General features: G+C 42.2%; 1 protein-coding gene across 4 annotated transcripts in view; it reads left to right on the forward strand.

Annotated features, from left to right (window-relative positions):
* Nucleotides 1–15,935, forward strand: part of LOC117938255 (E3 ubiquitin-protein ligase HECW1) — a 186,271-nt gene that overhangs the window by 59,647 nt on the left and 110,689 nt on the right. For all 4 annotated transcript variants that reach the window (XM_034862778.1, XM_034862781.1, XM_034862780.1 and 1 more), the window contains 4 exons: nt 6,828–6,970; nt 7,296–7,396; nt 8,294–9,234; nt 10,104–10,662. In XM_034862778.1, the coding sequence (XP_034718669.1) occupies nt 6,828–6,970; nt 7,296–7,396; nt 8,294–9,234; nt 10,104–10,662 (1,744 nt within the window). The remainder of the gene's footprint in view (nt 1–6,827; nt 6,971–7,295; nt 7,397–8,293; nt 9,235–10,103; nt 10,663–15,935) is intronic.

Genomic DNA, 15,935 nt, shown 5'->3' on the forward strand with positions numbered 1-15,935 from the left:
GAGAGTAAAGATCTGATCCGTTGTTCCACGACCAGGACGGAATCCGCATTGTTCCTCTTCAATCCGAGGTTCGACTGATCGACTGTCCTGATCGTGACCCGATGTAAATGTCCTTTTTTATCGGGGAAGATTTCCGTGATTCCGCCCATGGGCCAGGAGTTGCATGGTGAGCTTTCATCAATGATAAGCACTATGTTTCAATGCTTTAGATTTGTTGATTCAAAAATGTTGCTACATTAGGGTTAATCATAGTGGAAGAAACATCTTTTTTTTAAAGTACCAATAATGATGATAATAATCAGAGCAGTTTTCTGTCAATCAACTAAGTGATTAAAACAATTAATCCTTTCAACTGGATTTTGTAGATCTCTCATTTGAGCAGCACAATAATAATAAAACACCATATTCCATACATGTTGTTTAAACAACACGAAATCCTAATTTTAATACTTCAGATCACTAGAACATCTAAACACATTTAAGAAAATTCTGACACCAGCTCTTTGTATTTTCGAAATCAAAATTAGTCATTCTTAAAAAAGTAACATAATTTTTCAGTTTTTTTTGGTATTGGTGATTGTCCAGTCATGAATTTGTAATAAGCATTTAACCTCCCTCTTTTCTCTACGCCCTTATCCAGTGGTTCCCAATTTTCAGTCACTTTGCAAGCTGTCACATACCTTTCCAAATCTTTTTTTGGAGCCGTTTTGGACAAATTCAAAGTAGTGTGTGTGCAGCAGTTCAGGGACTCCACAGACTCCTCCCAACTGGGAGCAACTGAGCTGTAATTTGATCCAGTATGGTCTGAGTGCATCCCTGTACACTTCTCTCTGCGCTGTCTGCTCTCAGTCTTTCCCTGTCACTTTAACATTTTGTCTTTCTCATTACACTTCTCCAACATTTTCTCTTTTTACTTCTTACACCTAGTTTAGTAACGCTCCATTAAAGTCCTGCTTTTTACTCCCATTGTTTTATGAACTATGTATATACTGTATATATACAGTGAGGAAAATAAGTATTTGAAACCCCTGCTATTTTGCAAGTTCTTCCACTCAGAAATAATGGAGGGATCTGAAATTGTCATCGTAGGTGCATGTCCACTGTGAGAGACATAATCCTCCCAAAAAAAAACAGAAATCACAATGTATGATTTTTTAACTATTTATTTGTATGATACAGCTGCAAATAAGTATTTGAACACCTGTCGATCAGCTATGATTCTGACCCTCAAAGACCAAATTCATCTGCCTTCAAAATGTCCACCTCCACTCCATTTATTATCCTAAATTAGAGGCACCTGTTTGAGGTCGTTAGCTGCATAAAGACACCTTTCTACAACATACAATCAGTAAGAGTCCAACTACTAACATGGGCCAGACCAAAGAGCTGTCAAAAGACACTAGAAACAAAATTGTATACCTCCACAAGGCTGGAAAGGGCTACGGGGAAATTGCCAAGCAGCTTGGTTAAAAAAAAAGGTCCACTGTTGGAGCAATCATTAGAAAATGGAAGAAGCTAAATCTGCAATCTCCCTCGGACTTGGGCTCCATGCAAGATCTTACCTCGTGGGGTCTCAATGATCGTAAGAAAGGTGAGAAATCAGCCTAGAACTACACGGGAGGAGCTGGTCATTGACCTGAAAAGAGCTGGGACCACCGTTTCCAAGGTTACTGTTGGTAATACACTAAGACGTCATGGTTTGAAATCATGCATGGCACGGAATGTTCCCCTGCTTAAACCAGCACATGTCAAGGCCCGTCTTAAGTTTGCCAATGAACATTTGGATGATCCAGAGGAGTCATGGGAGAAAGTCATGTGGTCAGATGAGACCAAAATGGGGGTGGGATCATCATGCTTTGGGGGGCTTTTCTGCACATGGAACAGGACGACTGCACTGTAATAAGGAGAGGATGACCGGGGCCATGTATTGCGAGATTTTGGGGAACAACCCCCTTCCCTCAGTTAGAGCATTGAAGATGGGTCAAGGCTGGGTCTTCCAACATGACAATGACACAGACGACACAGCCGGGATAACCAAAAAGTGGCTCTGTAAGAAGCATATCAAGGTTCTGGCGTGGCCTAGCCAGTCTCCAGACCTAAACCCATTAGAGAATCTTTGGAGGGAGCTCAAACTCCATGTTTCTCAGCAACAGATCTAGAGAAGATCTATGTGGAGGAGTGGGCCAAAATCCCTTCTGGATTGTGTGCAAACCTGGTGAAAAACTACAGGAAACAATTGACCTCTGTAACTGCAAACAAAGGTTACAGTACCAAATATTAACATTGATTTTCTCAGGTGTTCAAATAGTTATTTGCAGCTGTATCATACAAATAAATAGTTAAAAAATCATACATTGTGATTTCTGGATTTTATTTTTAGATTATGTCTCTCACAGTGGTCATGCACCTACGATGACAATTTCAGACCCCTCCATGACTTCTAAGTGGGAGAACTTGAAAATAGCAGGGTGTTCAAATACTGAGTTTTCTCACTGTATATATTATATCTAAACTCCCTTCTGTTCTCTCTTATCCGTGAGACAGGGTGTTTTATGTTGAGTATCAGCAATTTTTTTGTCCCTGTTATTGAGACACCGTTAATAATGATCTGCCAGACAGTTCACACGAATGCAGGAAAGAGACAGAAAAGCAACATTCAACACAACACACAAGACTTCCCACAAAACTTCACACTCAGCAAACCTCTACGTTTGCTTTTAGATTAACGTGACTAACAGATGTATTTATTCCTGTAGTCTTCACACAGACTATGGACTCAGCAAAACCCAGTGTTTGCTCTTTGTCTCTATTTTTTTTTTTTTACTTTACTCAGCAAACCTTCGCGTTTGCTCTTATCACTTATTACTTTTCACCAGTTCGATAGATAAGTAAATCTGCTTCTGACCCAGAGTCCAGTGATCTCGTCTCCCCTCTAAAAGATCCTGTCACGCTTCCTCTCCATTGGTGGAATCCCGGCCTCTGTTGATCAACAATTCAGTTCGAGGTCTTCTCAACAAGGGTCTTTACTCTGGCATACAGTTTAACAGTTGCATTTTACATAGTTACATTACATCTCCATTCCTTTTACCTCATGTAAACGTAGCAAGTTAAATTAAGCAAGTAACAGTCCTAAACAAAAACTTATAATTTCACTCTGTATTATTCACTTTGTTGAATCTATCTTCCTTCACCATTCACATGTGTGTGTGTGTTCAAGTTCAAGACCTTTATTTGTCCCCAAGGGCAAGCAGTGGCAGTAGTAGTGCTGCAGTAGCAAAGAAGTTGACATAAAGTACATGAAAACAAAGAAGACAACAGTGATTAAAAATACAGGATCATACCTTTGTGTGCAAGCGAGCGTGCATGCGTGCGCGGTAGCTCATTTCAGATTAAAGATTAACGCTGAGGTGAGTTGAATCTTGCAGCAACTTGTAACTCGACAATCTGCAACATTCTGAAACCTGCCGGTTCAATATGGTTCACAAAAATGCGACGAGACAATGTATAATCTTCATAGGAACAACTCTTTGTAGGCCTTTGTGTAATTTCCGACTTTCAGGCACTGTTGTAGCTGGATATATTTTTTTTATTTATTGCATCTTTTTCTAAATATGAATGTGGATAACATGAGTGATAGTGAGATACTTGCTACAGTTGTATTTCTAGTGAGGAATTGGTATAAACATTTATTCATGTAAAGTTTCTGTTTTTAGTTTGTTTCATGTTTTCTGTTAGTTTTCCATTTCCTGTTTTATTTTTGTAGTCCCTCTTTTCTCCCATGTGTTGTTTTTACTTCCCGTCTTCTATTTTTCCCGACTGCGTGATGAACGCTTCTTGTAACCGCCATTCTGGCCGGCTGTCGTTTCACATTAGAATGCTACGGGTGAGGAGCCCATGCAACTGCGTAGCACTTGACTAACCTTGGAGGAAAAACAGAGGAGAATCAGGGATGGAGCATGAATCTACTGCGCTCAGCTGGGCCACTTCAGGCAGTGTCCAGTAAAACTCGCCAGTAAAGGAGAAAGTCCTGGTGAGCCGTGCTGCTGTTTCGAACGTTCCCTCTTGTCCCATGTTCACTGTGACTTTGGCCTCCACTGAGATTTCCAGGAGGCAGGAGGTTATGGTGGATTCCGGGGCTGATGCTAGTGCCAAATACGCTCACCTATAGGATTATTAGGAACACCATACTAATTCTGTGTTTGACCCCCTTTCGCCTTCAGAACTGCCTTAATTCTACGTAGCATTGATTCAACAAGGTGCTGAAAGAATTCTTTAGAAATGTTGGCCCATATTGATAGGATAGCATCTTGTAGTTGATGGAGATTTGTGGGATACACATCCAGGGCACGAAGCTCCCGTTCCACCACATCCCAAAGATGCTCTATTGGGTTGAGATCTGGTGACTGTGGGGGCCATTTTGGTGCTGTGAACAGTGAACAACAAGTAGCTATCAGAGGATGGGTACATGGTGGCCATAGATGGATAGACATGGTCAGAAACAATGTTCAGGTAGGCCAAAGAATTTAAATGATGCCTAATTGGCACTAAGGGGCCTAAAGTTTGCCAAGAAAACCTCCCCCTCACCACTACACAACCACCACCAGCCTGCACAGTGGTAACAAGGCATGATGGATCCATGTTCTCATTCTTTTTACGCCATATTCTGACTCTACCATCTGAATATCTCAACAGAAATCAAGCCACCTCAAGGTTGTGGCTTCACAAATGCTTTGCTGCATACCTTGGTTGTAACATGTGTTTTTTTCAGTAAAAGTTGCTCTTCTATCAGCTTGAATCAGTCGGCCCATTCTCCTCTAACCTTTAGCATCAACAAGGCATTTTCGCCCACAGGACTGCCGCATACAGGAAGCATTTCCCTTTTCACACCATTCTTTGTAAACCCTAGAAATGGTTGTGCGTGAAGATCCCAGTAACTGAGAAGATTGTGAAATACTCAGACCGGCCTGTCTGGCACCAACAACCATGACACGCTCAAAATTGCTTAAATCACCTTTCATTCCCATTCTGACATTCAGTTTGGAGTTCCAGAGATTGTCTTGTCCAGGACCACACCCCTAAATGCATTGAAGCAACTGCCATGGGATTGGTTGATTAGATAATTGCATTAATGAGAAATTGAACAGGTAATCCTAATAATCCTTTAGGTGAGTGTACTTTTCCCTTGCTAGAGGGTTGGGACTGAACTCTGTTTCTCTGCCTGCGCTGGATGGCCTGACTGCTCTGGCAAGTAACTGATCAGACCAGTCAACAGTTCGTGGTGGAGGTGGAAGCCTCTGATGTATGTCTGGGTGGGGGTTCTCTTTTAATGCCTTCCCACGGATGGAAAGCTACAACCTTGTGCTTTTCTCTCACGTAAACTGGTGAGAGAAATTAAGATGTGGGTAACGATGTGGGAGCTGCTGGCGGTCAAGTTGGCCTTGGAGGAGTAGATGAACTGGTTGGAGGGGGCGGAGAACCCTTTCATGGTTTGGGCGGACCAGAAAAATCTGGAGTATCGGTGATCTGCCAAACGACTCATCAAACCAGGTGGGCCCTGTTTTTCAACCGGTTCAACTTTACTCTGTCATATTGTCCTGGTTCCAAGAATGTTGAACCTGATGTAAACCTGACTGTTTGACTCTCAATCCTTATCTAAGTCTGAAGAGACTATGCTTCCAATATCCTGTGTTGTGGGTGCTGTTTCATGGGAGGTTGAGTCAAAACAAGCTACTGTTGATCTACCTGTCCCGGTTGGTTGTCTGCCAAGTTCCCCATTTGTCCCTCCGTAGCTTAGGTCACAAGTCACCCATTGTGCCCAATCAAGCTCTCTGTCTTGTCACCCAGGAGTCAAAAGGACTATTTTTGTGTTGTAAAAACGGTTCTGGTGACCCAAAATGGGGGATTCTGTAAAGGAGTATGTGGATGCCTGCCGTGTGTGTGTGTGTGTGTGTGTGTGTGTGTCTGTCTGTGTGTGTGGGTGGTTCCCTTTCATGTGCACAGGTTTGCCTTCTTCTGAAGGGAACACTACAAATCTTACCATTGTTGACAAGTTTTCGAAGGTGGTTCACTTTGTTCCTCTACCCATACTACCTTCCGCCAAGGAGTTGTTCTGGAAGGCATTCTGCAACCTTCTATGTGTCACTGTGAGTCTTTTTTCTGGTTAACACCCTCAATCTAATGGTCAGATGGAATGGGAACAGGAGTTGGAGGTGGGTCTGCACTCTCTCTCCTCAAGGAATCAGGCCAGTTGGAGAAAGCAGCTTATTTGGGTGGAATACAGCCATATTACTTTGCATTGTTCCTCCACTGGTCTCACCACCTTTCAATATGTGTTCGGATACCATTTCCTCTCAAAAAATGATTAATCCTGTTGCTGTTAGAGTTAGTTAAAAGTCCTAGGACCATGAGGGTGAATCCTACCTTCCACCTGAGCCGTGTGAAGCCGGTTTAAGAGAGTCAGCTGGTGCTGGAGCCTTACGCTCCCCTCCTCTGCTCCTTCTATACTGTGAAAAGACTTCTCGCTGTCAGAAGACAAGGGAGAGGCCATCCCTTGTCGACTGGAAGGGGTACGCACCCAAAGAAAGGTCCTGGTTGTTGGCCAGTAATATTCTGGGCCGTCTAGAGTCATCCTTTATGTCAAGTTTCTGTTTTCAGTTTCTGATTATCTGCTTCCATGTGTTCAGCCTTCGAGCAATTTCTGTATTCCTTAGTTCCCGTTATAGCAAATTAGTTCAAAATTAGTTGTTGTAGGTTTTTCCATAATAAAGGCTAGCATTTGGTAAGTGGTTTAATTCTAAAGATGTTTTTGCTTCTGTGTGTTTTTGCAGAGGTTTAACTTTGTATCTCTGCCCACTGACGTCCTGGAGATCGAGGTTAAGGATAAGTTTGCCAAGAGTCGGCCAATCATCAAGCGTTTCCTTGGAAAGCTCTCTGTCCCTGTCCAGAGGCTACTGGAAAAACATGCCATTGGGTAAAACGCACAAATCATGCACATTTATGCAGTGGATGTATAAGGTGTGTGAAGATGAGTTCAGTAGGACTGTGCCCACCATCAGTCAAAATATTACTATTGTGCTCTATCATTCAAGTCTGTAGAGCCGTGGAAGCTTCCCAAATACACTACACTGGTGTGGTTATTGCCAGTTAAACATACATGTGACATTCATCTGATTTTAGCTATGATTTCATTATTCACTATATTTTATCAAATTTTTCTTCTTGTGTTGCTGCACTTCTGTTGTATACTTATTTACCCTTTTCTCTTTTTCTCTGTCCGTCTTTGTTTTTGTCTGCAGGAATCGGATAGTGAGTTATTCGCTGGGTCGCAGGTTGCCAACAGATCATGTCTGCGGCCAGCTGCAGTTCCGCTTTGAGCTGACTTCTTCTATTCACCCAGGTACAAAGGGCATAATGCCATCTAGCAGACATTATGATTATGATCATGATATCTGATGATTATGATGATATTATGAATCATGCTACCTTCCATCAGCTTTTAAGCTCTCATGTTAACTGTCTATGTATAGGAAAATATCTAAAAATTTGTATCTTTGACGAAATTGCTGGGGATTCTTACACATATATTATTTTGTGTGATAATGAAATTCCTTATCTGGCTTACAACCTTCTTTAAACATTTGAAAAACAGAATGTTATAGGGGTGTTAACACATGCTGTGTGTAGAGGACGGGACAAGTTCATTTATATCAAGTGCCTGGCCTACACAATGCACGCCGTATACAATACAAGTCTAGTTTTAAGGTCGTTAATGTCCACAGACCCTCAGGTGCATATCTCAGAGTTGAGTGTGTGTGTGTGTGTGTGTGTGTGTGTGTGAGAGAACATCTTTCCTATCCAGGGGTGTCATTTTTTACTCCCTGATGTCCTGAGAGTCCCATGCAGTGTTTCAGTCTTATGCAAAAGACGGCTTTCATTGGACTTAATAAACTTTAGGGCCCTATGATTCAGTTCTTTGATGTGTGTCTCATACTTGAAACGACTCAGAAAACAGTCCATTAACTGTTCTGACGAGTCTTGAGAAACCGATGACTTAGTACTCTGCAGTCTCATAATATGAAGTTCAGAAGCCACTGCAGGGGAGCAGAGGCCTGTTGACTTGGGTTGACAACTGACCCAAGTTGTCATTTATCAATTAGGGTTTTTGTGAAGTAAAAAAAAAAAGTGTTCACAACCCAAACTAGTGTATGCCACAATATGGTTAGACTAACCAATTTAAAGTCAGTAAATTTAAAATGTGAGTTTAGTGGTTATCTAACATGTGCTCTTTTTTCAGATGATGAGGAGGTCTCCCTTGTCATAGAGTCAACCTGTGCTGATGGAGAAAATGCAGCAAATGACAACTATGCTGCTCATGAACATGATGAGGACACAATAAGTGGGGAACCTGACATGCCTGACCTCCTTCTAGATACCCCTCCTGACCCTGAGACATTGGTGCCGCAAGCTTCCACAGAGGAAGCCTCCACACCTGAGATGGTCCATAGTTATGAGATGGAAGAGGCTGAGGCAACAACAGAGGAGCAAGAAACTATGGAGAACACAATGAGGGAGGAGCCCCCATCTACAGAGCCACAGGGGGAGCAAGAGGAGGGGGCCTTGGCTGAACAGCTGGATGAGGACAGTGGAGAGGGTGAAGAGGAGGAAGGAAAGAAGGACAGGCAGAAGGGGGGAGATGAGGATGACCAGAGAGCAGAGTCTTCACCACAAGTTGAGGAGGAGGTGGCAGTAGAAGAAAAACAGATTGGGAAGGAGACACAGCCAAAGCCAAACTCTGACCATCTTGTAGTGGTATCAGCAAACATCACATCCCAGGATGCTTCTGTAGAACAAATTGAAAGGGCCCAACAGGAGGTGACAGAGGGAGATGAAATAAGCAGCGTCCCCTGCACCTGCCACACCTTCTTCTCAAACTACAATACCCATGCTCCCTCCCGCCGCAAAAACCGTCCCTGCTCCCTTCCGGTGTCTGAGCTAGAAACGGTGATCGCGTCGGCTTGTGGTGAGCCAGAGACACCCCGATCCCACTACATCCGGATTCACCACCTCCTTCACAGTCTACCCTCGGCCCAACACAGAACCTCCAGCCAAGAGGAGGAGGAGACCAGGGATACAAACACTACTCAAGACACCACCTCCACATCACCAACATTTAAAACCTCCAAAGAAGAGGAGGGGCAAGAGGAAGAGGAGGATGCAACCCAGTCTCCCTCTCAGGTACACCAGCTAGCCAGCCGTTGCTAGTTAGCTCACTCTCTGGAAATCTGTGCCGTATTGACAACAGACAGAGCTTCAAAAAGCCTGAGATGAGAGCAGGCATGCAGGTGTCAGATATGTGCAGAGCACTGCAACTAAAACTTGAAGCACATATCACCAACACTAGACTACTATGAACTATGGGATCTCAGGGGTTCCGTACTCTTAATTACCCAAGTGAAAATCGATTTTCTTTTTTAAACATTGTCCTAAATAATAATCTATAAATTTAATTTAATTAACACAATTGATTTATCGGCCAGCTCTAGCTCACAGGGATAACTTTTGTCTCATTATTTGAAGCTTTAGACACGTTTAATATTAACATCCGAAATTGTAACATTGTAAAATATGACATATAATAAGAAAAAAACATAAGAAGGGTATTTAAGTGAAATACCTTCAAAACCTTTTTTTCTCTGCCAAAATAATAAAAAAATGAGGCCAGGAATGTTTGGTTTATCTGACTCTGACTGTAGCTTAAGCCATTATTCTACTGTATACAGAGGCACGAGGAGACAAAACATGCATAAATAATTAAGATTAGTATCAAAAATTGCTTACTTACTTGTAAGGGTAAAGTACTTCTACCCAAAATTGGAATCTCCGTCTCCAGTTTCTTTACAAACTTGGCAATGCACCAATCTAAATCTGAGCATTAAAATAGCCTTTTACAAACAAATGGTTATACCATAGAAATAAAAGCATTTGAGACTTTAATATCTCTGGCATGGGAAAGCCAGTAATATCTGTCCAAATAATGTTTGCCCTACACTGCAATTAAAAAGCTTTGTTTAATTCTTCTTCAAAATATCTGTGTATTCCTGCAGGTCCCAGAGTGTCTAGGCCCCTGCTGCCGTCGCTCCATACCCCGCAGCCTCTCCATTGAACGCTTATCTGAGCTAAACCAGCTCCTGGAGGGTGAGGGAGGAGGACTTACAGCAGACAGGAGGATCTCTCCCTCCTGCCTGGAGGAGGGCAGTTCCAGTAATGGAGGAGGAAGAACAGTTAGTGGGAGCACCCACAGACATCTGGGCGAGAATGAGTGTGAGTTTTGCGACACCTCCTGCTATAGCACCTCCTGCTACAGCACATCGTGTTACAGCACGTCATGCAACTCAGGCTACGAGGGAAGGAGCCGCTTCTGCAGCCATACCCGCCTCTCCTCAGTTGACAGCAACAGACTCTCTTGCAGCACTGTTTTCTCTTCCCAGGATGAAGATGAAGATGAGGAGAGTGCCTTTGAGTTGGTACCTGATGGGCATATGTCAGAGGACCAGAAGGTGGGCGGGGCAGCAGGAGAGAGGAGGACAGGGAACTTAAAGGAGATCAGCAGAGGAGAACCGGTGGACTCACCTGTGGCGGGGCCTAGTGATAGAAGCAACATTGGTGAGATAAAACATGCCCTTCTCAATAAATGTTTCCTTGAGTCTCAGCTTCATTCTGTGTTAAACATGTACAACAGCTACAGGTTTAATTAGTCTGCTGCTATGCTTGGCAAGAGTTTGGCCATTTAGACCCCTACTATGTTTTAGTGGGATTGACTGATTAAAGTTTTAAGAGAAACACTGCTTACACATCTTTTAATTAAAGCTACATTGTGTAAGGATTTCTCCCATTTTGCGTTGGAATTGTTTGACAACCACATAAATATTACTTTCTAGGCCCTCCTATCCCGAGTGCATTTTAACTCCTACGGTTTCCATATTATTCCAAGAAGTACAACTTTGTCAGTGAGTGTTCCTTCCAGTGTTTTAATTTTTTGTTATTTTGGTATTTCATTGCTAACATCAGCTATCAGGTTCCCAAACGAATGCAAGCTAATGTTAGTAAAGCATGACGTTAGATGTCTGCCAGGCAAATCACAACATGTGATTATGTTTATGTTACAAGGTAGCCAATACTTTTTCATCATTAACGTGAGAAAAAGTATCCTAGATGTCGTTCTAGAGTTTCTCAACAATGCTGTGGTTAGTCATGCAACAATAGGCTGACTTACCTGTCAAGAAGAAAGCAGGCAACTTTGGCGTTCCTTTTAAAATCTTTGCTCCTCTTTCCATCTAGGAAAAGCCACTCCGATATTAAGTTTGGTCTTGTCGCTTTGCCTTTTGCATTGTTGTTTTAATTGTCTTTTTAACTTAGTAATGACTCCGTTACATGTCCTCGAGAATATGCGCAATCCTCCACCTTCAACAGGCTTTCAAATCTTCCAGGAGTCACAAGTAATCTCCACCTTTGTGTGAATGTCATAATCGCAAAAGGCAGAGTGAGGTTCCTCTTTGGCTAATGTATTTTAAAGATGGAGGTGCAACATGGCTGCGGGGGCAGCAGCTTAGGTGCAGTTGAGTTGAATTATGTAATTCACAATTTAAAGACAGATTAATAAGCCCTTACAAAGGCCTATTAAGATTTTGTTGACTTTCACGTATGCTTACATCATGAAAAGGACCTGGCAAAACACATTTCCATAACCATAATAACCTTGCTCTTCTCACAGTGACAAGCTGGATGTCATTGATTTTCGGGTTAAAGCCTTTATATAATGACAACACTTTCAGCTTTTGAAATTATTTCTCTCTCAGTCGTCCTTCTTTTCAGTTTTTGGCTAGTTGCCGATGTGACGTGATCTGCCCTGAACTTCTCCATGCTAAATAACAACAAGCGTACACGTCAAGGCAGCGTTATTTGGATTAGTATATGTAATAGGGCTGTAACGATACACCAAACACAGAATTTGGTGTGTATCACAATTTTTGTCCCATGATTTGATACAAACCTTGATTCTTTTGGGGGTGCAGTGTTATACTCAGTAAACGTAATACCATTTTTTTCTGCCACATGGCATTGTTTGGTCATTGATTACATCCCACTTTGCAACACAGTAATACAACAGAGACCTTATTTGTTGATATTGATCGATTTCAATATCGATCGATCCAACACCAAAATTTCTCTCGTACCTAAAAGTTATGTTTCCAAAATTGTTTCAGTGGTTCATTTACTCGTTGCAATGAGACATAAGAATAATAGTAACGGTAACAGTACTGGACAAGTCCACTTCCAAAAAGTGCTTTGGGGCCTATTGCGAAGGTGCTGGTTGAATAGCAAGTAGCTAATGCTAATGTTATTGGTCCAAGCCGCCAGGAAGAGCGCCATGTCTTAAAGCCACCATGGGCTTAGCGGATAAGGGTGGAACTGCACCACATGGCCCAGAAAGACTTTTCACATAGACCTTGCATGGCAAAAGAAACTCCTATATTGCAGCGGATAATGTTTTGGCACCTTTGCCAAGTCCAGAGTTATTAGACTAGGCATGATGAACGTGGATAATAAATGCAAGCAGACCTACCCATGTTGCCCTACACTGTGCTCATGTGACGGTTTTCCCAAGGTCCACAGACATAGTAGGGCTATATGCTAAGGCCTGTAATGTGGATGAAGCCATGGATGTATAAAGGGAAGCTCTGTTCACAAAACTGCAGTTTAACCTTAGTACCTAGCGCTAGTTTGTAGCTAGCTAGTAGCACGGTAATGATTACATCTCCTTGGTTGTCTAAATACATCCATCGTTTATTTAAATAAGCATGTAAACATCAGGAAGAAAATAAACACAATGTTTAATGTTAGTTCATTAATTCGTCATTTAGCTAGCTAGCTATACCAATGAACCATACTTGTAAGAGACACGAGATAGAGAAGCTCATGAACAAGCATGTTGCTACCGGTTGCTATAACAACACAAACAAACTTTTGCTAGAGTGCATACCCATCGTGACATTATGGGTCAGTAAACGCAGAAGATCCGAGCTCCATGATTGCTTCATGTGCTTTTGAGCAATCTCATTGGAATGTAAGGGGCTTCCTGGCGAACGCTGTATCCAGTTCTCTTAACACATTCATGGCTTGGTCTATAACGTTAGTTAATTCTGCAAGGCTTCAGTTGAGATGAGAGCTGACAACAGCCCTGGCACGGGGACACATCCACAGTCAGCCCCCAGCAAGCTAGCAACCATCCACTATCACCATAGCCCCAACCCAGGGACACATCTACAGTCAGGCCCCAGCCAGCCAACAGCCAGCCCGGTCAGCACTTGACTCCGGTGCTTAGGACGCTAACTGCAGTTTACTTAACTGTCGGGAAACAGACCCAAGCACCCGATTCAGAACAACAGCCACTCGTTTTGTACACCTTCATTAGCGTACAATAAAAGTGATTTAATGATGTGATAGCATTGGATCTTGACGAGAAGGATCTCTGGGAGTTGGAAGGGGTGTTGCTATTCTGCAGTTTTACTCCGCAACACAGGATTGTGGATCTAAGCGATTTTGGTTTTATATTGCATATCGTTACAGTCCTAATATGCAATTTAATTGCTGTTTGGAAATTAAAATCCCTTACACTATTTGTTTCTGTGAAAAGTCAAATTACAGTAATATATTACTAACTAATGTGTTACTGCTCATCAGTGTTCCTTCAGATATTTTTATTATGTTAATTCGTCGAACAAAATACACAAATTTGTACAGTGTCTACATATCACAGAGAAAATACTATGAAAACAATACAGCCAATTCCCTAATCACCCCTGTCAGAGTACAAAGGCGGGCTAAAATGCACGACTCAGGATGCACAGGTAAAAGGTAAGTGGATTTATTGTTCAACAAACAATGCAGGCAAAGGTACAGAATTGACTGGCAGAAGACGTAATATGGAATACAACCAGTTGGTCTGGTAACACTGGAAACATACTCTGAGATAAAGCTGGAAAGAGAGACACAAGGAGCTACAACAATCTGGCAGGGAACAAGTGAAACAAGGGGGTATATACTGTGAGGAAAATAAGTATTTGAACACCCTGCTATTTTGCAAGTTCTCCCACTTAGAAATCATGGAGGGGTCTGAAATTGTCATCGTAGGTGCATGTCCACTGTGAGAGACATTATCTAAAAAAAAAAATCCAGAAATCACAATGTATGATTTTTTAACTATTTATTTGTATGATACAGCTGAAAATACGTATTTGAACACCTGAGAAAATCAATGTCAATATTTGGTACAGTAGCCTTTGTCTACAATTCCAGAGGTCAAACGTTTCCTGTAGTTTTCACCGGGGGCCTGTTGCACGAAACTCGGATAAGGGATTAAGTCGGGATATTCAAGTTATCCTGGCTAAATTTAGCTTTGACTCGGTTGCACGAAACCGGATTGAAATAAACCCAGCCAAGGTTACTTTATTATTATTTATTTATTTATTCTTTGCGGCTAGCCTGGTCCAGAGCAGGCTAACAGCCGGGTTAAGATTAATCCCGGAGTCTCATGTGTCAAATCAGCTGCTGTCTGATCCGAAATAAACGTGTTTGACAGTTATTCCGTTGTCTTCTGCATGTGTTCTGCTTTATTTTTATTAACATGCATTAGCTTACTTGTCACTATTGTTGTTGCGAGTTGGATTTAAACCCTACTACAGCTGTTTAGATGTTTAGGAATGGTTGCACTGGCACCCTGATGCGGAGTGGGACTTTTCCCGGTGGGACGGTACTGTTTCGAGGCTGCCTGGCGTGTGGCCGGTGACCGGTGGCCGGTGACCGGTGGCCGGTGGCTGGTGACCAGTGGCCGGTGGCTGGTGACCGGTGGCCGCTGCCCGGTGGCCGGTGGCTGGTGACCGGTGACCGCTGCCCGGTGGCCGGTGGCCGCCACCTGCTGGCAGACCTGCAAATCGCGTCAGTGTCTACTCTCTCTGTAAAAGTAGAGATGAGTCCGTGGTCTCAGCTTCAGGTTCATACAGGACGCGCTCAGAAGATTAAGTGTGACAGTATTAATGTGGAGATATTCCCAGATGATATTAATGTGGCGATATTCCCAAATGATAATAATGGCAAACTGGTCAGAGAATACATTCATGATTCATTTTCTTGTTGCTTATCCTTCTCTAATAAAGGACAGTTTGCGTTACTCCAGAATATGTAGGCACAATGTTTTCATTATAGCTTACATTGGTTTCATAACCTTCTCAATTAGTCTCCCATCCCTGGACCAATAACGTGGCCCATATACAGTACGTATGTAGTGTAGTTTACGTTCATCACACCGGGAACAATGCAATGGTTCTTAATCTTTTTATTTTGGTGCAGTCACTTGTCAGAAGAATAAACAATGAATATTGTTTTACAAATGCTCACAGCGTGTTTTGAAGTGACTTACTTATTTTTCTAGTTGTTGTCCCTTTCTGATTGTTCTGTATGAATATTAATTGTAGCCTACAAAGAATTAGATAGAGCTTATAGAGATTGGTGCATATGGTTGTAAAACATGTTCTCGAATTGTGAATAAGGGTTTGAAATTAAGCCTAAAGTCATTAGGGTCCATTTCCCGAGGAACATTATTCCCTCTGCTCACCTTTAAGGCAAAGGCTAAATAATAATACATTTTATTTATGTAGTGCTTTACATGGTAGGCTAGTCAAAGACACTTTACAGTAAAACCAGCACATTTATCACATAAAAACAGAAACATGAAACTAGCATATTTAAAGCAATTAAAACACAGTGTAGCTTACACCTTTGTAAAATGTGGAGTGACTATAGCTAAGGAGATATTTTTACACCCTACACATTCAGTCGGGTCCGCTATGGTCTGTTCGGCTTTTTCTCTCCGTTTGATA

The sequence above is a fragment of the Etheostoma cragini genome, chromosome 22 (genome assembly GCF_013103735.1).
Source record: "Etheostoma cragini isolate CJK2018 chromosome 22, CSU_Ecrag_1.0, whole genome shotgun sequence".
In the NCBI taxonomy this organism is placed as follows: domain Eukaryota; kingdom Metazoa; phylum Chordata; class Actinopteri; order Perciformes; family Percidae; genus Etheostoma; species Etheostoma cragini.